The 26900-nt window shown below is 40.7% G+C and overlaps 1 protein-coding gene across 1 annotated transcript in view; it reads right to left on the reverse strand.

The window, feature by feature from the left end:
* The window catches only part of HOMER1 (homer scaffold protein 1), a 153022-nt gene that overhangs the window by 105729 nt on the left and 20393 nt on the right, over positions 1-26900 (reverse strand). The window contains 1 exon segment of the mRNA XM_030567547.1: positions 2221-2377. Within this exon segment, the coding sequence (XP_030423407.1) occupies positions 2221-2377 (157 nt within the window).

Below are 26900 nucleotides of genomic sequence, written 5' to 3' on the forward strand. Positions count from 1 at the left end.
GCCCTCATACATAAATACACAAAAGAAAAGATCCAATAGATAAATATAGGTATTACACTCTTCAAATGCTAGCAGTTGGACAACACAACTCAACAACTATTTTGGGACTGTTGATGCTTTTACATAACGAAGCCTCTATACATCAAGGAAAAAAATGATGAACATATGAATAAGGATTAGTGCTGCAAACAGATTGAACAAATCTAGGTATAAGCCGATTTAATTACTACCTTTGCTCTTACATAGCACATTCCATCTGAGATCTTCAAATACTTTACAAACATTGCCGAATTATAGCTCAACACTTTTGTGAGGTAGAGAAGCATTATCCCTATTTTACAGTTAGCGAAATGGAGAGAGATACCAAATGACTTAAGATCACACAATAAGTCTGCAGCAGAGTCAGGAAGAAAGCCATATATCATTCTCCCTTCTATGTGAAGAACAGCTAAGTAGAGTAGCTGCAATTAAAATAAATACTAGAGAAGTCTGCTAGAATTCTTTTGATACCCCCTTCTAAACTTGCCTGAAGTGGCGTCATACAAAACATCCATTTAAAAACCCTACAGGTTTCTATAAAAATAAAAGGTTTTCATTTTATTTAAAAAAACATCAAGAATGTTATTTAAGAAATGCAGAGGTTCACATTTTAGGTTTTATTTAAAAAAACCTCTAGAAACTGCACTTTGCGCCAAATCATGCTACTTAATTTGTAAGAGTTTTGCACTACTTTAGTGTCTCCCCTTACCTCCCAAGCTTGTGGCTTTTTTAATTATGCAAATCAGATCCAAATAAAATTCAAGGCAGAAAAAGTTATCAATACAGATGTGAGCATTATGTTGATTTGGGTATTTAAGAAAACTGATATTAAACACAATGTAAACAGACCTTTGAAGCAAATATTGTCATATTACTATTCATACTTCATTTATTATTGTCAGTGTAAATATAAAGACACCTGTAAGCTACATCTGCAGCTATTGTAATTTTCAGAGTACTTACACTTATAAGCTTTTGTTCACCTTACATATCTGATATGAAACCATGTCAATTTTGGTCAGAACTTACACTTATTTTTATTCAAAATATCTGTATGCAAAATTTATTTTACTAGGGTTGGCCTCTGATCTCTGTGACTATGCAACACCCTGTTGACTTCAATGGGAGCTCATGTGGGCATGAAAGCTTATCCGAAGAGTTTGACTCCAACTATTGTGCTCTATCCATTGGATCACTCTGCCCAACCCTACGAAATTTTTACAAAACACAGTAAACCCTCAAGTAATACAGAACATGAATTAAGGAATTAAAACACTCTACTGCATCATGCAATTAGCACTAGTATAGGCCTTAAAACTTTGGTTAAGATACATGTCATCTGTGCCCCAGAATTCTTGAGTTGTTTTTGCTCTATCCCTATTTTTCAATTCAGCAAAGCCCACAGAAGTTGCAACCTTTTTGTAAATTAAGACTTTCGGGAAAAATTCCAGCTTTTAAATTTTTGAATTATACTTTATACTTACATAATACCCTTAGCCCATAGATTTCAAAACACTTTACAAATATTTAATAGCTCACAACTCCATGTCAGTATTTTAATATGTATTTTACAGACGGCTAATATGAGGGACAGGCAAGGGTCTTGTTCACATCACACAATAGAAAAAGATTCCTGATTTTTAGTCCTCTAAATCCAGGTACTAGATAATTTACAATACCTAATCAAAATATGTATTGAGTTTTGATAAGAGGTTACTTTTGAAAGCATTATAGGAGAAAAGTCGTCATTTTTTCCATACAGAAATGAGGATTATATGTCAAACAAGGATTTACTGAGAGATTATGATCACTGAACAGATGTCCTTCATAATGCCAAGGAACTAGTTATATTAATACTCCATAGAAAACAAAGCTGAAAACAGATATGATCATCACCTACACATAACTTCCAGTATCTTTTACAATAAATGAACTTTTTGAGATAGCCCAGCGACTAAAAGCCAATTCCTGAACTTTGGTAATAGGTTTATATATTAAATGTATTGACAACAGTATTTTCTCATGATTAAACATTGTCAATAAAAGTGTTCCCATTTTAAAACGCCAACAATAAATTTCCTGTTGGGAGAGATTGTGACATAGGACACATTTCTAAGAATGTGTGAAATATGCCAGACTGAAACATAGTTAAAAAGTTGATCTTAAAATAAATAGACATACCTTTGAGCCATCCAAGCTGATTATCCTATACACATTTCTTGTGCTGTCATAGAAGTAGGACACAGTAACAGCATGCTTGCTGGTGGGAACCCAGTTCTTCTTAGTGTTTGGGTCAATCTGGAAGACATGAGCTCGGGTGCTGAAGATGGGTTGTTCCCTGAAGGACAGAAAGTAAAAGTGATGAATCTGGTTTGGACATAGCATGTTTTTTTGCCTTAGTGACCTGACAATTCTGACCATCGGGATGTACACATTTTGCTTTGCATGAGTAATTTTCCTCCACAAAAATTGTTATATGAAGTGGGATACAGCAGTTTTAAGTGCATTCACACACAGAGAAGAGCAAGATTTTTAAAACAAAACCAGTGGCCAGCCGTAGAGTCAGATAAAAAAGGATCACAATAGGTATCTAAATATAGATTCACCACTGATCCACTACCACCTCAGCTCCCACCTTCCATCTGTCTATCCCTTTAAACACTAGCAGCAGGGCCACGTGAAACTTCCACCTTGCACCCCCTACACAGCTAACCCCGCCCCCCCACGGCAGCTAACTCAGCCCCCCCCACAGCAGCTACCCCCACCATGACAGCTATCCCCTCTCCCCCCCCGCAGCAGCTACCCCCCCACCACGACAGCTAACCCCTCGCCCCCCAGCAGCAGCTACCCCCCCAACGCGACAGCTAACCCCTCTCCCCCCACCATGGCAGCTAACCCTTCCTGGGGAGGGAGACTTCTCCCCTCACCCCTCTGCCACAGAAGCTAACTCTGCCTGGGGAGACTTCCCCCCTCTCCCCTCCACCACGGCAGCTAACCCTGCTTGGGAAGACCTCCCCCTGCAGAAGCTAAACCTGCCTAGGTAGCCCACCCCAGCTCACCTTGGCTCCGCCTCCTCCACTGAGCATGCTGGCGCTGCTCTAATTCTCCTCCCCGCCCAGGCTTGCGGCGCTGATTGGAGGAGACTTCGAGCTGGACTGTGTGCTCAGCAGAGGAGGCAGAGTGGAGGTAAGCTAGGGCGGGGAGCTATTCCCCTGTGAGCACCCCCCCCATTACTGCGGGTAGCCCTCCCCGCCCCCCCCAGCTCACCTCCACTCCACCTCCTCGCCTGAGGGGACTTTTAAGCGCCCCCAACCACTAGGCACCCTAGGCGGACGCCTAGTTTGCCTAAATGGTTGCACCGGCCCTGACAAGCAGTCGTTAATACCAGTGTAATTACATCTCAGTACACTGAGCATTGCAGAGTGCATGGACTTCAAATCCTCCTTTTCCTTAAACTTTTTAATACTCTGATTATTCAATAATGGTCTGTCATCTGAAACTGAACTGGCCTCCTCGATTTAATTAAGCTACAGATGACATTCATTGGTGATAGGAACATGTGTTGTGAGACCCTCATTCTTTATTAATTGAATGTTCTAACAGAACCATGTAATTAGCCAATGGCAGCACAGTTCCAAGTGAAGTCTGGGGAGAACATGAGACAGATCAGTACAGGATAGCAGTCCTCCATACAGACACCATGGCATCCACACTATTAAGTCATCCCTTCCCCAGGATTCATGAGGTTGGAAGGCTGTTTTCCCTGACCAAAATACAGCAGCTGAACTCAGAAGCTAAAAGTCATCTTCCCCATCATTGGTCCTCATATCATCCCTTCCTTCTGAAATCATTTCACTTACTCCACTTGTCTAGCATATTATGTTTAAACTCCTGGCCCTCATTCAATACCTGACACAAAATTTGCTGCATCTACACCTAAACCGAATATAATAGAATTTCGCAATGGCACAAATCCAGTTCTCTCCAGTGTCCAAAAATTTAAAACCTATAAAAACAAATTTTACAAATCTTTATAAACAGCTATTTGGGAAAGATCCATTTTGGGATGAGGAAAAATACTTCGGCATCATAAATCCAACTTTTAGGTATACTGATAACTACTATAAGAACAGCAGGCCAAATACCCCATAGGAGCACTGTTCCTATTAAATTCTATCAAAATGGAGGATTTTTCCCCCCCAATATATCATGAGTCAGTATCCTGGTATGTAAACTGTAGGTATTTACTGTTAAGTACGAAGCAGTGCCTATCAAGTTTCCTTGCACCATTTGTAATACTTTCTGTAAATTAAAGCAAGACTGCTCTTTCCATCTTGTACATTGTAAAGCTGTCTGTTCACCAGAAGAGAGGAAGTTTAAAAAAAACCCCTAAGTTATACAACACATTAATCCATGCAAGAACGAAATAGTAGCTAAACATAGCAGTAAATAGTACAGCCCTATTTGGCTAAGCTAGTTGTGACAAACAATTTTGCCCAGATATCCTGCTGATTAGAATCTCTTGCAGCGTCTAAAATGAAAAACTAGCCTTCTCAGAAAGATCAAAAACTCGAACCATGCCCCTGTTTTCTGCTGGCATGCTTAATTTTTAGATATACCCCTTGCACATTCCATTTTGTATAACTTTTGGTATGTGTTAATAAATCCAGTATTACATTAGAATAAATCTTTGCTTCCAAAAACAAATGGAAACTATTAAAATGTTATTTTTAAGGGGGAAAACGTTATAGAATCTTAATTAGTCATTCAACATTAAAACCTTTTAAAAGTTCCAGTAAAATAAAGTATTTTGTATTCATCTACAGTAGCATTAAAGCATAAAGTACATAACATAGAAGCTACTTACATTTATATTTACTGAGGGCATGGCTACACTTGCAGATGTAGAGGGCTGTGAGTTAAACCCGTGTTCAGAGAGCACAGTAGGGAAAGCGCAGCAGTCTGTCCACACTGACAGCTGTTTGCGCACTGGTGTGGCCACATTCGTGGCACTTGCAGTAGCATTGGGAGCAGTGCAATATGGGCAGCTATCCCAGCATTCAAGTGACTGCAACGTGCTTTTCAAATGGGAGTGCGGGGTGGGGTGAAGTGTGACAGTGAGTGTGTTATGTGTATGTGAAGGGGGAGAGAGTGAATTTTTGGGGGGCTGAGAGCAGGTCAGCACGCTGTCTTGTAAGTTCAGACAGCAGACAGACCCTCTCTCTCACACACACACACACCATTTCACATTAATCTGTCTTGGAGCAGAGAAGCAGCCAGCTGTCAGAAACGGAGCTTTCAAATGGCATATCAGCATTCCTACAGCGAGTTCAAAACAATGAGAAGAGTGGCCACTTGACTTAAGGGGATTATGGGACCTTTCTGAAGGCTGATCGCAGTGCAGTAACAACACCTCGTTCATACTGACGCTGGGGTGCTCCAGCGGGGGCACAGCAAACGTTATTCCACTCGCCAAGGTGGAGTACCAGCAGCAGTGTAGCCACGGAGTCAAAGGGCTCTACATGCCTTGGCAGTGTGGACGGGGAGTGAGCTAGTGTGCCTGGGGCTCCTTCATTGCGCTGTAACTCGCAAGTGTAGCCAAGCCCTAAGACTTCAGATACAATCAGTGGCTAACAAGTTTTAGTACTTGCCTCTAAAAACTGTACACAAGAGCTGTGGCTTAAGCTGGTTAAATATCAGAAAGCTGAGAGCTTTCTTCCAGTAACAGTGTAGGCCATGCTGCCCTATCTTTCTTTCTAACTTGGAAATAATTATGGTTAAAATAGTAATGAGTAACATTCTACCTATGAGGTATGAAGAATGTGTGTTTTAGCTACCTAAACACACAAATGCAGTTTTGGCACCAGTATTCAGTGTGTTAAGCAACTGATTTCGAGGCTTTTCTGCACATCAGTGACATTCTATGTACGCTCACAGAATTCACTGATGGTTTACTGGATCCATCGATGGTTAACATTTTAGAAAGACTGAAAAACATCCTATCTTCTACCTAGGTGTAGGCCCACACATACAAACTACATGAAACCTGAACAAGGTTAATTCTGGCATTTATGTATATCAAACTGTTGTACTATCATTAATCAGAACCTCTTAGAGAGCATTTTTGTAGTCATATAGCTGAAAAGCAACTTATGTGCAATAGAGATGAAGTATTTTCTATAAGTTCACAGCTAAATAACTCCCCACACCCCCCCCAAGTCATTGCATTGTTACATATGACAGCAGAAGTGAGTAACCACCATTGTTAAATATAGATCGGCACGGGTTTCAATTTTAACTCAATGAGTACTGAAACCTCTAAAATTTTGAAACAAAAAGTTAAAAAGCTACGTGCTTGTTTGCATGGATTGCTTTGAGGGAGAATGGAAGACCTTTTTCTATAAAGAAAAGGTCTACAAGAACATTTTCCTATTTTCTGCTTGCTACTGCCTCTTACTACTACTCCACTATTATGAAGATGCTTTCTGTACTCATTAAAATGCAAAAACCAGGAGTAAGGCAAGAGCTAGCTAATAATTATTAAGAACATTAATTCTTTTCCAGAAAAATCTGGACAATGAGCAATGGAAAGTGGAATTCTAAAGAAGTGAGACAGTATCCGAATTTAAATTAAATTTAAATTCATCTGCATGTGGCAGACACATCTAGGCTAATCTGCTATCCTTAATTCACTTTATAGTGCTCAGATATTCCAATGGTTTCTACAGACTCACAAACTTAGGCCTGGTCTACACCTAAACTAGCTACATTACTCAAGGTGTTAAGTGAGCCTAAGCTCCAGAGCAGACACTTCTGGGGGTACGTCTACACTACGGGATTATTCTGATTTTACATAAACCGGTTTATAAAACAGATTGTATAAAGTCGAGTGCACGCGGCCACACTGAGCACATTAATTCGGCGGTGTGCGTCCATGGTCCGAACTAGCGTCGATTTCCGGAGCATTGCATTGTGGGTAGCTATTCCATAGCTATCCCATAGTTCCCGCAGTCTCTCCCGCCCCTTAGAATTCTGGGTTGAGAGCCCATTGACTGATGGGACAAAAATCATTGTCGCGAGTGGTTTGGGTAAAAGTCGTCACTCATTCCTTCCTCCAGGAAAGCAACGGCAGACAATCATTTCACGCCCTTTTTCCCTGGATTGCCCTGGCAGACGCCATAGCACGGCAACCATGGAGCCCGTTCAGCCTTTTTTTTTTTTTTTTAAAAAAACAGTCACCGTATGTATACTGGATGCCGCGGACAGAGGCGATACTCCAGTGCTACACAGCAGCATTCATTTGCTTTTGCATGATAGCAGAGACGGTTATCTGTCTTTCTGTACTGTCCGCTGCTATCATGGGTGCCCCTGGCTGAGATCGGCCAGGGGTGCAAAAGCAAAACTGGGAATGACTCCGAGTCAATCCCTCCTTTATGATTTCTAAAAATAGAGTCAGTCCTGCCTAGAATATGGGGCAAGTGTACTAGAGAACTAGTGTATCAGAGAGCACAGCTGCTTTGTGTCAGATCCCGCAGAAATGATGAGCTACATGCCATTCATGGGGGGGTGCCCCTGCAACAAGCCCACCCGTTGCTTCCCTTCTCCCCCAACCTTCCTGGGCTACCGTGGCAGTGACCCCCCCATTTGTGTCATGAAGTTATAAAGACTGCAGGAATAAGAAACAGTGACTTGTTAGTGAGATAAAATGAGAAGGAGGCAGCCTCCAGGTGCTATGACAGTCCAGGCAGGACATTAAGCAGTGCGGAGGAGAGGAGCCCAGCATCCCGCTGCTATGATAGTCCAGGCAGTACAGAATCTTTTCTTTACACAGGAAAGGGAGGGGGCTGATGGAGCTCAGCCCCCAGTTGCTATGATGAGGATGGTTACCAGCCGTTCTGTCCCATCTACTGGGAATGACCAGGAATCATTCCTATTTTTACCCAGGCGCCCCCGGCCGACCTCACCTGAGGCAAGCCAGGAGCACTCACGGGCTGATGGTGACAATGGATATCAGTCATATTGTACCGTCTGCCACCAGGGAGAGGAGAGGAGCGGATACTGCTCTTCACTGCTGCAGCATCGCGTCAACCAGCAGCATTCAGTAGACACAGGGTGACACTGAAAGAAGTCAAGAAACGCTTTCTTTCTCTTTTCTTTCACTTGGGGGAGGGGAGTAAATTGATGATCTATTCCCTGAACCACGCCGGACAATGTGTTTGAACCTACAGGCATTGGGAGCTCAGCCAAGGATGCTAATACTTTTCAGAGACTGCTGGGGACTGTGGGATAGCTGGAGTCCTCAGTATCCCCCTCCATGAGCGTCCATTTGAATCTCTGGCTTCCCGTAACGCTTGTCACGCAGCACTGTGTAGCCTGGAGATTTTTTTTTCCCAAACGCTTTGGCATTTCGTCTTCTGTAGGAGCTCTGATAGAACAGATTTGTTTCCCCATACAGCGATCAGATCCAGTATCTCCCGTGTGGTCCATGCTGGAGCTCTTTTTGGATTTGGGACTGCATCGCCACCCCTGCTGATCAGAGCTCCACGCTGGACAAACAGGAAATGAAAATCAAAATTTCGTGGGGCTTTTCCTGTTTACCTGGCCACTGCATCCGAGTTCAGATTGCTGTCCAGAGCGGTCACAGTCGTGCACTGTGGGATACCGCCCAGAGGCCAATACCGTCGATTTGCGGCCACACTAACCCTAATCCAATATGGTACTACCGATTTTAGCGCTACTCCTCTCGTTGGGGAGGAGTACAGAAACCGATTTAAAGAGCCCTTTATATCGATATAAAGGGCCTCGTAGTGTGGACGGGTACAGCGTTCAATTGGTTTAACGTTGCTAAAATCAGTTTAAACGCGTAGTGTAGACCAGGCCTGGGTCAACAGACGTATTCTTCTGTCTTCCTAGCTACCATCTCATGAAGAGGTGGATTTACTACAGCGAAAGAAAAAAACCTTCCATCACTGTAGTAAGTGTCTACACTACAGCTTGTTCTACCACTACAGTTAGGTCAACATAAGGCAGCTTATGTCTACTTATGTGTCTACACCAGGGTTTCTCAAACTTCATTGCACCGCGACCCCCTTCTGACAACAAAAAATTACTATAAGACCCCAGGAATGGAGATCGATGCCTGAGACACCCACCCTGGAGGGCACCGAAGCTTGAGGGCTTCAGCCCAAGGCAGTAGGGCTTGGACTCTGGCTTCAGCCCCGGGCCCCAGCAAGTTTAACAGCAGCCTTGGTGACCCGAATAAAATGGGGCTGTAACCCACTTTGGGGTCCCGACCCAGTTTGAGAACCACTGGTCTACACTACCATCTGTGCCCTACTACACCAACATCATAACTCTACACCTCTCGAGGAGGTGGAGTTTACATCTGTGTAGTTAGGATGATGCAGTGTCTGTTACATCAGCTATTGGCTCCCCAGTCACCCTGCAGCCAGGTCTCCACTCCAAGCCAGGCTGCCACCCAGGCTCCTGTGGGGAGCCCAGGCGGCAGCCCAAGCCAAGGAGCTCTGCTGTCCCCAGGGCCCTGGCTCCCTGCTGGAAGCACAGCAACTGATTGGACTCCAGGAGCAGATCTCCCTGCTGGAGGTGAGAAGTCCCAGGTGGCTGTCCCTTACCCTGGCTCTTGGCTAGGAATGGGGAGGTGAGAAGCTCCGGGCAGAAGCTGGGCTCCCAGTGGGGAGCTGGGAGCCCTCGTTCTCAGCCTTCCCCCAACACTGCCTCTCTTCAGTTGGTGGAAGTGCTTCTGGTGAGGACACTCACCGCCAACAGAAGGTGGATAGCGTGGATAATACCCACTGCAGTAATTACTGCGGTTGGTGTAAGTTAATCTAATATAGGTTGACTTAAGATTGTAGTGTAGATGTGCCCTAACACACTACAGCAGCACCAGCTGTAGGGCCATAGCTGTGCCACTGTAGCATCTGTAGTGTAAACAAGCCCTTTACTTATTGCAGTGCCTACACATTAATAGACCAGGATTTTTAACATGATGTTAACATATATATATAGGGTGACAAGAAAGCAACTGTGGAAAAAAATGGGACGGGGGTGGGGGGCAATAGGCACATATATAAGAAAGAGTCCCCCAAAACAGGACATCTGGTCACCCTACATATACTGGAAGAATATCTACTGGTTGTTTCAAGGCTTCAATTATAGATGGGTTGGTCCCATCTATTCTTAATTTCAAAGTAGCTGAGAACGTTTGCATGAAGGCTCCCTCTCAGCTATAGTTCCATTTCGAGCCTTGTCAAAAATTCTGCCCCAGAAAATATAGACTAGTTAATATAAGCACATAAAACCTGGTCTATACTGAAACTGGTAAATACTTCTAGACAAAAAGCCCAAATTTACAGGTTGGAAAACTATAATCCCTTTTCTGTTTATTATCTCTAACAGTGTGCATGAGTCTGTCACACATAGTCCCCCCCAAAAAGTTAGAAATAGGTCTATTGCTATAGGAAAACAATGGGGAAATAGTCTCCCCAACTCACTCACAGACTCTTAGCTTTCCTACCTCAAAGAGAATTAAGACCATCTACAAATTTTATTAATATGCAATTTGTCTCCATCTCCAGAATATTAAAGGTGTTAAAGGCCAGGCTTAACACCCCACTAGACTGACCTCCTCCCAAGTTGATAAATTACCACTTTTACTGTTTATAGGCTTTCAGCCAATTTTCTATCACTGTGACAATTCTAATACTCACACTATGTTAAGTTAGTTTTGACAAGCCAAATTTGGGACACCAAGAAACAATTTACTACAATCCAGGTTTTACCTGTCATTTGCCACTGATCCATGAGTGCTGAAATTGTAACGATCAATGTAATTAAATGTCTGTGGCATAACTAGAAAGAACAATGTTATTAATTAAGCTGTAATTTGGCTAAGACACCAGAGAAAACCCTATTCTTACAAAGACTAGCATGGAGATTTTAGTCAAGACCTCATTTGAGCTGAATATGAGGGAAGAGTGCCATCTACTGAAACAGCAACACTCTTTGTAACACACAGGCTTTCCTTTGGCATTTTCCATCCAATGAGTGGGTTCAATCCTGCCTACTATACATGATTGGATAATGACATAGTACACAACGGTATTGTTGAAAGCCATCTATATCCTGTAATTTCTTAGACCTCTCAAATCTTATTATGGCTTAAAAGTGTGCAACATCAGAAATGGATCAGGTATTAGTCTATATTTGCTGAGTAGTAATACCATTTGGAGCCTAAGGGTTTGTCTTGAACGGAACAGATAGCTTGAGTTAGTACACCTGAGTTAGCAAGCTTTCAACTGAAAGTACCCACGCAGTGATCTGATCGGCAGAGAAACTGGGTTAGCAGCTGATGAGTTTTAACCTAAGCTGCTGCATCCCCACTATGTTATTCGCTTGAGCTTCAGTAGCTCAGGAGCGTAAACCCGTACCCCCTAGCTGGTGCTTGAAACACCATTTAAAATAGAGATTTATGTCTGGATGAGGTGGGCAAGGGGTAAAACTCAAGTTATACCTCAAGCTAACACTGTAGTGAAGACAAACCCAATGACTTCCAGGCTCCTAAATCACCTAGGCACTTCAAAAAATTTACACCACGTGTTTCTTAATTAGTTGAAGAAGTTGCTGTTGTTGTCATGCAAAGTGATCTATACCTATTAAATCTGGCATAGTTTTAGAAACCTTCAGGTTTATGTGATGCCAGCTCAGTTGCTACCTGAATTTTGAAGCACATAACTAGATAAAAAAAGTTAAATTATTTTCTGCCCAGTGAAGTAATTACGCCAGGAACTTTATGAACTAGTTGGAGGTTGTTGCTAGCCCAAAAATGTGGAAAAACATACATATAGGGGATGCAATTCATTGTAAAATGCACGAATTCTTGGAATGCTAGCCATATGTATAAACCAGTATCCCACAGAACTGTGGACATCAGAAACAACTTTGGTTAAATTAAGTAGATGAATTTCATTTTGAAATTAGGATGTTTCTAATCCTAGGTTTGTTTTCTTTGAGTTTAGAATAGCTCAAAATCCCCTGCACTTTTTGATACTACAAATAATAGAGAATATGTTCTTTTTCAAGTGACAAATTTTGTGAGAATTCAATGCTCAAAAGGTGTCAAATGCACAACTCTGGGGACTGAGGTCCTCCTATACCAAAGAGTAGGCAACCTATGGCACATGTGCCGAAGGCGGCATGCAAGCTGATTTTCAGTGGCACTCACACTGCCCAGTTCCTGGCCACCACTCCAGGGGGCTCTGCATTTTAATTTAATTTTAAATGAAGCTTCTTAAGCATTTTAAAAACCTTATTTACTTTACATACAACAATAGTTTAGTTATATATTATAGACTTATAGAAAGAGACCTTCTAAACGTTAAAATGTATTACTGGCATGCAAAATCTTAAATCAGAGTGAATAAATGAAGACTCGGCACACCACTTAAGGTTGCAGACCCGTCTTATACTCACAAAACAGATGTAGAAAGGGCAGACTCAGGGGCAATGCTCCATCAATGAAACTTAATCATGACTTGGAGGGGCCTCTTCTAGCAGTAAGAGGCTATTCACTCTCCATGCCCCTTCAATCCTTGGCCTCTTCTGCAATTGCCAATGAGGATGCAAATAGATGGATGGAGTTGTGGTATTACATTGTGGGACACGTACAAGTGTCCACTAGAAATTGAACTGAGACCGTGAAAATTTATGTCAGATAAACAAGTGAACAGCCATCCTATAGCAACAATTGTTTACTATTAGGGAAGGCTGTATTTCAACTTCAAATATTACTACTTGCATTTTGGCAGAACTTATGCCACTGACAGCACACATACATAGACACAAAACTTAAAGCAGCTATCTATGGATATATAAAAAGACAACATTTTGAAAAAGCTAGCACAAACACTATCACTTTCTTTCGAGCCACTAGGTCAGTGAGAATCCAAGCATAGACAACCAGCTCTAAAAACAATTCACTGAATTTTTGGAAAGCACTTCTTACTCTATTTCTAGATAATGCTGCACTAATACCTATCATCTGATATTGCTGAGTATAATTGCTATTAAAAACAATATTACATAGGGTTAGGGTCTTGTTATTTTACAACCTTTATGGAAGCAACTACAATATACAGAGAGACATTCTCTGTACAGGAAAAAGAAGGTATTTGAAGATAACAGACATTAATCATAAGGATTAAGATTCATTACACTATCTGAAAGCTTACTGGAGGCTAATATATCCGGCCTATTAAATTACAGAAAAAGCTAACAGATTTTGCTTTTCACACTACATACACCAAGTAAAGTGTCAGAACTTTGAATCCAATATAGAACTGCTTTTTTAGCTAGGTAGCCATATTAATCCTATTTCTGCAATCCATCACTTAATAAAAATCTGGAAGCTATAATCACAATCAAACATTTACTGCAAAGATTTTCTATACCATCGATTGACTGACAAGAGTTTTGTCCTAAGTAGTTTTACACTTTAATTCTCACAGCTATTCAATCTGAAATGGTGTTTGGCATGCAAATCTTCAAACTTGTTAACTGTCAGTAATTTAAAAAGAGAGATGGTGTCTATAAGAGCTGAAAAGATAATTGAGAAAAAAATTCATTTTCTGACAGAAATTTCCCATTCACAAGCAGTTTTTAAAAGTGCACTCTAATTCTATAAGGGTTTCAATGACTCATGTTTTGTTTTTGTTTTAATTTAAAAGTTTGATTATAAGAGAGGAGTGCCACAATATGTTGTCTTGATTAATTTCCTAGATTATGTAGACTATACTTTCCCATACATCACCTAGTTGTATAGGTCTTCTAGTAGTTGAAGTTTTATCACTAAGAAAGTTGGAATATAACTAAAATGAAAACTGAAAATATTCACAAGAGATGGGCAGTGATATGAGGGAGAAGTTGGCAATCTTGGATAGTTTTATGAAAGTTAAGAAACCAAAATGTTTCCATTTAACAGGCCTATAAATTCCTGTGTGTGTATTAATCATTAATAAGAGAAGCCTCAATAGTTGCTTTTTGATGATGGGTAATCACAGACAGGAGATTTAGCTGATGTGCTGTACTTTAAGCACTAAACAGCCGTCAGGCCTGCTGGTTTAATCAGCTTTAGCTGGCGCCAGTGCTTTCCTGCGCCAGCTGTAAGTCATGGCTTAGCTTAATAATGTATTTTAAAATAATAAATCTAAACATGCTATCTCAAAAGCTTTTACTTTAGCAGAAACTCAGATAACTACCATTACTTCTCTTTTATAAAGGGCAAATTCAAAATTATTAAGAAGAGTCCATCTATCCCCCAACCCCCATTCCATCTTCTTCCTTGTCCTGTAAATTTGTTATTGGCGCCTCACCTACTCCTGCACTGTGAATTTGCTTTCAGTTTCAACCACTTTCTTCCTCCCCACCTGTTCTGTGCCATTGGCTCATGCCTGAATTAAAAAGCATACAGGGATCTGAGTAGAACAGGGGAGCAATTTAAAAGAAAACAAATATGTAGCATGATACAAAAACAGCTGAGAGGCCTATCCTCCAATGAAAATACAGGTCAGACTTGGTCTATATTTGAATTCTTGAAAAAAAAAAATCCCCATTTTGACAATTCCCTTAGACGAAAAGTAACTTTAAAATATCTGAATTTATTGGGAAAAAAACTTCTGACTTTGAAAGGGTCTAAATTTTGCCGAATGTTTGTAGGATTGATTATGTATATATATTTAATGGTTAAATTACCTGGGCTAAAGAAAATACTTGTGTACAGTGCAGGTCCTGTTAGCAGTTGTGGGAAGGCCTTGAAAGAATACACTTTAACTGGAAAAACTGGACCTGAAAGGTAACTGGTAAGATAGGAGGAAGAGTCCTTGGAAAGTAGGCCCCAGTTAAAAGGGATCATCATCACTTGTTTGAACAATAAAGGAGGATCGTGTGTGTTGAGCCAGTAGTAATCCCTAACATACGACTACTCAAAATTGGTTCTTAACTAAAGTTAGCAATTGGCAGTGACAACAATTGATTGTTAAAAGGCAAAAAAGGAGAGATATGGTCTTAAGAGGTTAATTACTAGTACCTGCTAACCAAGCTAGAGCCGGCCAACCTGGGTTTAAGCCCCACTGGGTCTAGTCCTTATGTAAGTATGTGATCACTTCTTATAAATGTTTGTTACTATACAGGTGTAGTAATTGCTTAGTATTTAGGCATTTGGACATGTTTAGAGCAACTTTAGAAATACCATTTGGCCTTTATTAAATCCAAAGGAATGTATGGTTACATTAATGACTTATTCCATATAAACATTACATCAATACATTTCCAACTGCCTCCTTCCTATTTATGTAGGCTAACTGAGTTATCTAAGTTGTTGGACTAAAAACCAAATTGTATGACTACATGGAACCACGAGGTGAACTGGTCTGATATCATCTAAATATTGCTGACATGCATCCGTGTTACACAGCTCTACCTATCCTTTACCACAGACAACCACACCACTACCACCACATTGAATTAGATCAGCTCTTGGATAAAGAGTAGCTGGCTGAAGTTGAATCAAGCAACACAAAGGTGATGCAGATGGGCAAAAGAGGAAAGTATTTTGAAGAGCTTGAGGCTATGAGCAAGTCTCGGTTGACTGAAGATACACTCCCACAATTGGTCAATTTATTCCTGTAATCTAGGTCAGAGTAATCTTTGATTCTTTGCTAACAATGAACTCTCGCATACCAGCACCCACAAGTATTCTACCACCCTTGCTTGGCTAGAACACTCTGTCCCATTCTGGTGGGCAAAGACCTAGTCTCAGTTATTCACACTTCAATCACCTTTCATCTAGATTACAGAAACGTAATATGCCTCAGCATAAAGCTTCAGCATTTAGGAAACTAATTAGTTCAGAACTCTGCAGCACATCTTCTCAGCAAAGGAGGCCACCACAAACATATCAAATCTGTCCTCCGCTACTGGCTTCCAAGAGAAGTTAAAGGTCTTATCTGAAAAGCATTCCATTGCTTGGGCTCAGGAAACAAAGAAGATTGTCTAAAGCTCTGGAATGCCGACCATGGTCGACAGCTACGCTCCTCCGGCACAATGAAACTCTTAAAAAAAAGTAAAGCTCATCTGTGCATGAGATGGACCTTTATCCAAGGAGGTCCATAACTGCAGAATGAACTTCCACAGGAACTAAGGAACATCAAAACCTCAACACTTTCTGCTCCAAGTAGAAGACGCACTTCTTTGACCTTGTCTTCTCTAATGAACATATAGCAACAGCTATATTTATATTAAAACGAGCCACTACTAAAATAAGACACTCCACTACACATCTCTCTCCCTCTGGGGAACGGATGAGAGAGAACACACGACAATGTGCAGTTGTGCTGCTTTATGCACTGCAGGAAGGTGTTTAGATACGACAATGAGCGCTATATAAAAACTGATGTAGAACAGAATTAAAGTCCATTTAACACAGCAATACAACCACTACAGTACTTGTCTGGCCTAGTTAACAAAATGAATGAAAATTCAGTATGCAATATAAACTTTAAAATGTTAGAATAGTTATTCTTATTTGCCACAGGGACAAAACCTGTGAGGGAGCCTTCAATTCATACTGAAGTCAATGCTAAACCACTTGCATGATCAAACCCTATGGATAAAACAGTAGGTAGCACTAGAAATCTAAGGGGATCCAAAAATCCCAGAAGCTGCAACAAAGATATTGTCCTTCTATTTGTCATCACTTTAAAATATTTTTAATGACCCTTTATCAGCTTAGTCAGAGATATGAGCCAGGAAGATGACCCCATGAGCAACATTTTGAATGGACTGGAAGGCGCAACATGGCTGGCATTAAAGCCAGACAGCAAGAGATTTGTTGACTCTCATCTCATGTTGAGTCTACTATAAAAAGTCTTGGCAGTCTGAGCAGAAAGGATTAAATCTTGGCATTATGGCAGTAGAAGTGGCAAGCCTCAGACAGTGCCTGGATGTATGCACTGGGAAGGCAGAGTAAAAAGGACACACAGATTATGGCACAGGGGTGAGGGAAATCCATTGTTTTATTTACAGTGAAGACAATCAAAAGCTTGGCTTTGATCATATTGAGCTTAAAATTATCAGCTGAATCAATGTCAGAAGCACATTAGAAATACAGGACTGGAGGGAGGGAAACTGTAATGACAAAGTCTCAGAAGTCTCCTTGTGGATGCTGAACTATTCGGATTGATAGAGATGCAGGGGAAAAGAGCAGGTGCTATTTCAGTGAGACATTGAGTTGTTCCTTTCCTACCAATCTTTGCAGAGGGTGCACGACACTAAATAGCCCACAGTAGAGAAGTACTGGCTTGCTCCTCTCTTGCTGAATGTCTTTCCAGAGACGAGGAGTATTGTTGGAGTTGTAACCAGTGGCTGTAGTTTCAATAGTGCCAACTATATCAAGTTTCTTAATGAGAATTTCCAATTCCACTTGCCTGTTACCCAGACTTGTAGCACTTGTTTATAAGCAACTGAAAACTCTTTTCATGTTCTTCGTGGCATGCTGAGTAATTTTTTAAATCAACTAGTCTCCTTAACACCCTTCCTTTGCACTGTTAATTTGAAGGACCTCCATGCTGCTTCTGCCAAGCTCCAGAGAAGACTCACCTATGAGCTGCAGACCATCCCATTCATACAGACCAATCCCTCTCTTGGTGGATTGTGGCCTAATGTTCCACATAACTAAAACCTTTGGCTTCACACCATTCCCGCAACCCACATGTGGTATTTTCTACTTCTCTCAACTCATAATCCATAATTCCATAATCCATATAGTTCCAGTGATGCCATACCATTGGTTTCAACGTGTATGATCAGTGTCAATTTACCAGACAACTGCATAATCCCATCTAATCTTGCAGTTACATCTTGTATTTTTGCCGTTTTATTGTCCTTGTGTCCTTTCCTTGAATTCTCTGTTCATTTTGCTTAATACGGAGTCACCAATAATACTGCTTGCCTTCTTCGGATGGATGAAGAACCTCCTGCTAGCTGCTTACTTCATACCACAAGGTTATTTACCAGGTACAACCCCTGTAGCTTTCTGTTCCTCCAGAGACAGGCTCTTTAGCAATTTACTCATTGAGTGTTTGATAGTGATTCAATACTTCTAATCAGGTTGAAAGCCTCTTGGTTCTACTTCCCCCTTGGTCAAAAGTTGCCAATCTGAGTCTTTGGTTTCTATTCTCTCCATTTCCTTTATAGCAGTGGTCCCCAACGCGGTGCCCGCGGGCACCATGGCACCCGCCGGGGCATTTGTGTGTGCCCACCTAGTGCCCAGCAGGGAAGAGAAACCACGGCTCCAAGCCTGCCGGGGACAGAGAACTCCAGGGCTGCGGGTGCCAGTGTTCTCTGTCCTCATGGCTTCTCTCTGGATTCATATATTATGTAATATTAAATATGACTTTTTGTATTATTTAATGTACAAATACAAAATAAGCCTTGAAAAATTGTTGGGGCCCGCCACACTCTTCTGAAAACATGAATGTGCTACTGGCCACAAAAAGGTTGGGGACCACTGCTTTATAGCCAGTCTTTCCCCTTATATAGACTGTTGTGGACACAATTTCTGAATCCAGTTGTCCAAGAAGTCTTTTGTTTTCTCAAATGCTGCAGTGCTGAAACTTGCACTTCCAGACAATGCATCTTGTATAGGAGTATGGCCACCAACTTGTACTTCATGTACCAAAAGTCTTGTCTGTCTTCTAGCAGAATGGACACAACAATATATCCAAGGCAGGTCACAGCAATTGTTCCCTTGTCCTCCATATCCACTACTTAGTGTGGAGCCATCCCTAAACAGAAGGAAGCACTCTCTCCAAACCTCTCCTGTTACAACTCCCATTTACTTGGCAACCAGTTTGTATACTAGAGTTGACCACAACGCCCCTAAAGCAGATGGAATGTTGTCCGGCTTTGCTGAGGGAAGGCAGCTGTGCTTTATGGCTAGGGGTGGGAATGAAGTCAGAAACGGCTGCAAAAGGTGAATGGTGGTCAGCTTTCCAGCGCTGACTCACCCCCAAGGAAGTGAGGTCTGAAGGCTATAAAGATTCAAGCCTGGGCGCTGGAAGCCTCTTTTTCCACGCAGCAGGCAAGGCAACACCCACCCTCCCTCCTCTAGTGGCGGTCTTAGCATTCATTAGATAATTATTTAAATGCTGTTATTCTATTTGGAACTGTGCAAGATAAATAAAAATAGACCCTGCCCTAAGAGCTAACAGTATATAAACAGAAACAGAATACAAGCTGCTCCTGGAAGCCACAGGTCATTAGTTTATATTCATTCTCATCCCCTCTTCACATACAAAATGTGAGCAGAGAGGGCACTGATTGACGTAGGTTAGCATCTGTGGAGTAAGTGAATCTTGAAGAGGTATTTCAGTCGAATGTACATTCTATTGTTTGTGACAACATTGTTAGACCTATTGCGCTACAGTGTATTAGCCTGTTTAAACAGGGCCGGTGCAACCATTTAGGCAAACTAGGTGGCCGCCTAGGGCGCCTAAAAGTACCCTCAGGCGAGGAGGTGGAGTGGAGGTGAGCTGGGGGGGTGCGCGGGGAGGGCTACCCGCAGTAACGAAGGGGCGGGTGCGCACAGGGGAACAGCTCCCTGCCCCAGCTTACCTCCTCCGCAGAGCACACAGCTCAGCTCTAAGTCTCCTCCAATCAGCGCTGCAAGCCTGGGCGGGGAGGAGAATTAGAGCAGTGCCGGCATGCTCAGTGGAGGAGGCGGAGCCGAGATGAGCTGGGGCGGGTTCCCCAGGCAGGGTTAGCTGCCTTGGGGGGGACAGGGGGAGTCTCCCTGGGCGGGGTTAGTTGCCGTGGGGGGACAAGGGGGAGACGGGTTAGCTGTCACGGTGGGGGGGGTAGCTGCTGCGGGGGGGCTCCCCAGGTGGGAGGCTGAGTTAGTTGCCGTGGGGAGGGCGGGGTTAGCTGGGTGGGGAGTGTAAGGTGGAAGTTTCGCCTAGGGCGCGAAACTTCCTTGCACCGGCCCTGTGCTTAAACGACTATGTTTCTACTCCCCCCCCCTCAAAACTATCTATAAGAACTGTGCTACTTTTATTCAGATACTTTTATTGCTATGAGTGGAAGGATAACTTTTCTTTCACATCCCCACACAAATAAGCAATGGACCAAATTCACCCCAGTGTAACTTTAATGAAGTTAGATCAAGGATGAACATCACTCTGTCAGATTTCATATAACCCCAGACTGTCTTCTGAAACCCTGTGCAAGGATAGAAAATTATCTGGTTTCCAAAATATGCACAGGCTTCTGCAGTGAAAGAGTGGGATGGAGTCCTTCTTACATCTGGCCCTGATTAATAATCATAATCTTCTACAATCTTCAGTAGTAAAAGTTAAGAGCATCTATAAGAAGCGAGTTGAATTTATGAATTGTATCTAATCAAGAATTTCATTCTCTATCAAAGTTCTGGTAACATAACCATTTCCTCCCAAAAGACTTGTCCTCCCACTGTAGTGAGCTTCAGCAGTCAGTCTCCCTACTCCACACAACAGCTTAGACTCATGAGGCTGCGCAGGGTGCAACTTGCGGATGCTGCTGTTGAGGTCTAAGTAGTGTAGTAAGGCTGTTGGGGCCATCTGGCCCCATAGAGAGGCTCAGCGTTTAGAGAGATATTTACCTGTTAAAATGCAAACCACTGTTTTTTGTTTTGTTTTTTTTAAGTAAGATGCATTCTAAATACAATATGAGCACAAGCTCCTGAAAACAGAGAACTGCAACAACTTCATGGAGACAAACCATTTACCAATATTTCCATATGTGATGACATTCTTGTGGGACATATACATAATGCTGTTTGTCTTTTTGCATTCTGTAAAACCCATCTCTTACTTAGATACAATAATGGAGGGGAGAGGGGTTTAATCACATACACAATGGAAGGTGTCCGACAACCTAAATATCAGAGTGGCTGCTGCTCCCCCATAATAAAAACAGAAACTCTAGTTCTTTTTGAATGGTCCAACAAACTAAAAAAAAAAAAATTAACTCTGTTGCCCCAAAATATCCTGTGCCATTTCAGCTCTGTGTAATCACTTCTCCCAGAGTGCTATTAAAGAAAGGCAAGATCAACATTATGTTGAATATGGCAGTTTCATTGACTGCCGCTTTGACGGCCCATCTCACTGAATAGTTTCACTTACTCTGTCTTTCCAGCCAACCATCATAAACATTCATCTTCCTTGTGTCATGTACCAAATGAGACCTCTGGGAGTAAGATGTCAACAACAAGGAGAAGGGTATGAACAAGGACAAGCATTAGGCTTCATGCAGCTCCTTTTTGGAATACCTTCATGAATGAATTACCATTAATAAATATATAAGGAACATCTTAACTACTACTTTTTTAAAGATTTATAAGTGCTTATTGATCTGGAGATCTTCCATTTATTTGCATACTACTTCTGAATTACCTCTTATTTTAATTTATTCTTTTGATTAAAATATAAAAATGGCTATGATCTTAAAGTGATGTTATAGCAATTAAATTTACAATCAGTAAAAATATCATCCAGCAGTCTAATCAAGTAAAAAGCAAATATTCTGGTCACCAAACAGCAGCAAAACCCCATCCCAATCAAAGCCTCATTACCCTTTGTTATCACCAAAAGCCCTAACAAATTTTAAAAAGGGAAAGAAGAATTTTTTTATGCTGCGAGACCAGCCAACCAAGTTTACAAAAACAGAAAAAAAGAAAAAAGAAAAAAAGAAAACTAGGTATCTACTAACCAAAAAAATTAATCCCTAAAACAAATAAAAATAATCCAATAAATCAGTTAATATATTCTATGAATTTACAACACTGGAAAGATTTTAAAAATCCAATAAATATTTCTTAAAGTAATTTATTCTATTAATTGTTGCAACACTTGGGTTAAGATACAATGGAGACGTTTGCAGATGAGATGAAGTGGAGCCTAGACAGTACTTCCCTCTTCCTATAAAGCACTCCCATGGCAAGCCAACAAATATTCTAAATGATAGCTGCACAGAACTACAAGGAGTAACATTAGTTTCCCCTTTGTTAGGAGGAAGAGAAGTTGAATGCACAGCTGGAGTTCCAGAATGAGCCAAGTACAGAGATGCCCCAAGAGCTACAGAGATAAATATTTCCTCACAATTTCCAGAGCACCCATATGGTTGGAAGACCTCATTTACAGTCAACATTCAAAGCTCCCTCCTATCGAGAGAGACAAAAATACAGTTTTTTTAAACAAAAAAAGAACATTTTTAAATTTAAAACAGTTTATTTTATTTAAATCATAATAAGTTTTTCTTTTTAAAAATAAACCTGTTTAAAATGAAATCTGAATTTAATACAAAATATGTTAAGGCCTAAACTTATTATACTCTCTCAAGACATTTAAACAAAAAATAAAATATGCAGTATCCATGAGTCTCTATCAAAAACTGAATTAAAGGCTGCTTTTCTATATAAAGAAAGAATCTGGGGGGAAAACATCTAACTTTTGAGGTCAAGCTTTATAAATATGGCACAAGATGTCAAGTGTTCTATTATGGGCTTGATCCTGTGGGGGATCTCAGTGCTGTGCTACTGGGTGCAAGAGACTGGCAAAGTTATGACAAGCATTGGAATTCAGCCTCTAACTCTCATGTGATCCCCTCAGGGTCATCCACTGAGCTCACCTGGGTGATTTCAGACTCCTATTTTATAACTTCTCCCTTCCTGAGCTCTAATTGGCTCAGTTCTAAAAAAAGACTGAATATTTATGACTCCATTCATGATAGAAACTTATTCTCCGGCTCAGGGAAAAACACGGATCTGCTCAGTAACTAACTACCAGACTTTGCTTCTTCCTGGTTCTGGACACTTCAGGTAAATGGCCTTGCTATGTCTCCTTGCATGTGCACACAAATCCAATAATTTCTCAACTGTCTCCCTGTCCATAAACAAATAAAATACTGCAGTGTAAAAGGCATGTGGGTTACATGACAGAAGTCTTGGATTGTTAGTTCTTTTGTTTTTCTGGGAGCAGGGGAATTATGTAACAAGGGAGAAGGAGCACATTGTGTAACCAGAAAGGAGCAAAACTAGTATCAAAGCAGGTCACTGTGGAAAGAAGGGACAGAGTATAGCCTCTAGTGCTGATTTCGACACCTGAGATTTAGAGGAAAAAATATTGCCATGACTGCAGGTCATAGAAAGACCATATTTGGGAATACAGTCATGAAATTCCTGTATCCCTGGGTACATGCAAAAGAGTGCTGGCCAAAAGGCACTGACTCAGCCCACTAGCTCAGAGCCTGCTAGCTCAGCTCCCAGTAAGGTGAAGAGATTGGAGCTGACAGGGTGGCTGATTAAAGCCCTAAAGGACAGATACTTGTGAGCTTGGTGTGGGAAGGCCTATAAAAGCTAGCAGGGAAGGAAGTAGGAAGGGAGGAACAGGAAAGTGAGGGCCTGTTGCTCCCAGCTAGCTGTAAGAGCAAGCTGATCCCCATGGGGCTACCTGCCTGATAGGGAACTGTATAAAGCTGTATACATGTGGTAGTAGTAAAATACAAGGAAATAAAAGGACACTGATGTTTGAAAAAGAGTGGTCTCCCATGAATTTGTGGCATAGAGCAATGAAGAGCATATCTACAATGCAAGAGGAACACATGGCAAATGTATACAGTGCAACAAAAAGATACAAGGCCTGGACATCAGAATGAAACAGCATTAAGAAAAATGCTTCTCAGAAGGCAACAACTTTGAAGATTATGATGCAGACAAGTCTGAACCAATCTGGATCAATTGGATAGTAAATTTGTTTTTGCATCATTCTTCTAGGCTACCTATCCTTTCTAACAATGCTAGTAAATGATAATTTAGATCATCATCAAATTTGTGTTTTGGGCAGATACTTATAAATTTCAAAATGTTCACATCCAAAATATAATTAGTATGATAGTTTGTTGAGGGAGTATTTATCAATTTCATTTTTACTATTACTACTGGATTAAATTTTTTTAATTGCTCAATACAGTCAAACATCCTACATGAAGCTTTCCTGTTCAAAACTGAAGTTTTATTAGGCATTTATGAATTTTAACACTTGACGTTTTTTCCCAAGCTGTTTGGTATATTGCTAGAGATAAGGGTTTAAATAGATTTAGATAGTCCTTATAATTTATTGTCCCTATGAAACTGGATTTAGATTATATCATTTAAACAGTGATATAAACAGCTGCACTATGAAGAATCTGTCATTTACTCAGTGTACTGATTTAAAAAGATTGCAATGCTCAGTGAATGAGTTACCTTTTTACCATCTTTATTTCAGGGATGTTCAGATGAACATCCATTGTCTGCAAGGTCTAGAACTTTAGAGCCATCTGCTGGTGTGACCAGCATTTCTGCAACTAAATTAATATACATCAGACAGTAAATTACCTGCACATCCCTCCACTCCCAAAAAAGCCTTTCTTCATCATCCAGTAAAACCATGAATGAGTTTGTAACCACGACCAGCAAATTCCAGCAAGACTGAACAGCTGAAAAGATTGCTTAGTTTATTTAAGCAACAAATTCTCCCTTTCATCTTTTTCAGAACAAATATTTCATTGACATGGTTCAGTCATTACAAACAGGCTATATTCCGCCTGCTAGAGCGGACATTGCTGGAAGGTTGCCAGATACAGCATATGAGAAGGAAGTTGAACAAGGTGCAGAAAACACTGACAGAAAATTTGTTAATCCGAGTCTTGTTGTGTGGTACAATGTACATACTGATCCAGTAACATGTGCTTGTGTGACAAGAGAAGGTGGGGCTTACACAGAAACAATTGATACATCAGGTAGTGTTAATAATGCGGAATACTTAAAAGTAGCAGCCGAAAAAACTCTAACAACTGTGAACAAAAAACAACATGTCAAGTGTGTTGCTTTGTCCCAAACAATGCTACAAATGTCTCAAAATTGAGAAGAAAACTAGAAGAAGATAACGAAGGGAACCTGAAACCTAACATATGGGCACAGTGCTCATTTGACGCACATTTTAGCCAAAGGTTTAGGTACAATTCTAGGAATAAAGGAAAGTGTTAAAATTGCACAATACTTCTGTAACAACCACTTTATTTCAGCTTCACTGAAGAGAGCAGGAAGATTTCAAACTAATTCTCCACCAAGATGCACAATGGAATTCAGTGGTTGACTGTTTTGAGTTATTTATTAAGAATGGCCTATTCCGATAACAATTTGTGAAGAAAATTGTGACAAAGTAGATGGAACTATCATAACCAAAAAGTCAATATTGGATTAAAGAGAAATGTAGAAGATATGCTGAATATACTGAAACCTATTTCCATAGCCTTAGACAAACTGTAGTAAGATTAGCAAAGAATCCTGTGGCACCTTATAGACTAACAGACGTTTTGGAGCATGAGCTTTCGTGGGTGAATACCCACTTCCTCAGATGCATGTAGTAAGATTGCTGCAGTACTGCTGATGCTGGTGAAATTTGGAAGGAACTTCAAGAGATATTGAAGAAATAAATACCCAACAACAAAGTTAAATTGCACGCAGTAAAGAAGCGTATAGATCAAGCACTCACTCAACCTCATTTTCTTGCCATTACTCTCAACCTAAAATACCAGTATAGGTGCCTAAATGCTGAAGACGCTAGTGCTATTACACAGGCATCCAAAAGCCACTAAAGTACTTCAACGATAAGTTTCAAGACTCGAAGTGAACCATTCATGCAGTACAGGTTTGCTGATGTTTTAAAGAAAGTCTTACCACTGAATTGCAGGAAGTCACTACCTCAACAACTTAGATTTCAGGTGCTTAAGTGCTAAACCAGCTTTTGAAAGCAGTAGTACACTTTCTGTGCTACTGAAGAGATTTTCTTCATTTGGACTAATTCAAAGTTGAGAAATCGATTGGGAGGTTTTTTTGTTTTGTTTTTTTAAACAAAGGAAAACTTGTTTCTCTTCCAGTCTATGAATAAAATCTAGGAGGGAGGGGGATGATATTTACTAGTTTTAAAAAGTCTGAAGGATAGCCTAAAGTAACTTAGCAAATTGTTGTCTCATTTTCAAGAGACTTAGATAAGTAGAAACTTATGTTCCAGTCACTTTCACTTAGGCATATTTGAAAATTTTCCCAAGCTGAACTGAAATAATCAGTTTAATTCACTGACTACAGTTAATCTCTGTTCCTTTAATAAATCATTTAATTGTAAATGTGAAACATGTTTTGAGAAAAGTTTATGCTTTCAAAACATGTAAGGTGTTTTAATAAAACCAAATTCTATATGCCGTTGTGTGTTTAATTCCAGTTTCCATCCTAATGCAGCTTGACACAAATCATGAGCAAAGAGTTAATTATCTAGTAAATAATATATCATTAACCATCTTCTAACATATTAAAAAGTATTACCAAGATCCGAAAATATTAAGCTACGCAATTGCTTGAAGAAACGTTTATAGTTATAGTATACTCTCCTAAGCAGTGACAAGATATACCAAATCTAGTGTAAAGGCTCTATTTAGTTGTAAACCAACATGTTTTAATGGTTATATCAGCTAATGAGAATACATCTCTCTTTAGAAAATATGAATGGAACAGTTGATAAAAATCTAGGCTTTCTACTTGGTGATTTAAATCACCTTGGTTTAATTCTATTCACCCCTCCTCGTATCCAGTGGGAAAGCATGTCCAAATGATCTCATGGAGACTCTACTATTTTCATGTAAGGGGAGAACATGAGCTCAAGTTCTTACTGATGCTCAGCTGCCTAGTTCTTACTCACCTCAAGACAGCAATCCGATTA

This window comes from Gopherus evgoodei, chromosome 6, assembly GCF_007399415.2.
Source record: "Gopherus evgoodei ecotype Sinaloan lineage chromosome 6, rGopEvg1_v1.p, whole genome shotgun sequence".
Classification (NCBI taxonomy): Eukaryota; Metazoa; Chordata; order Testudines; family Testudinidae; genus Gopherus; species Gopherus evgoodei.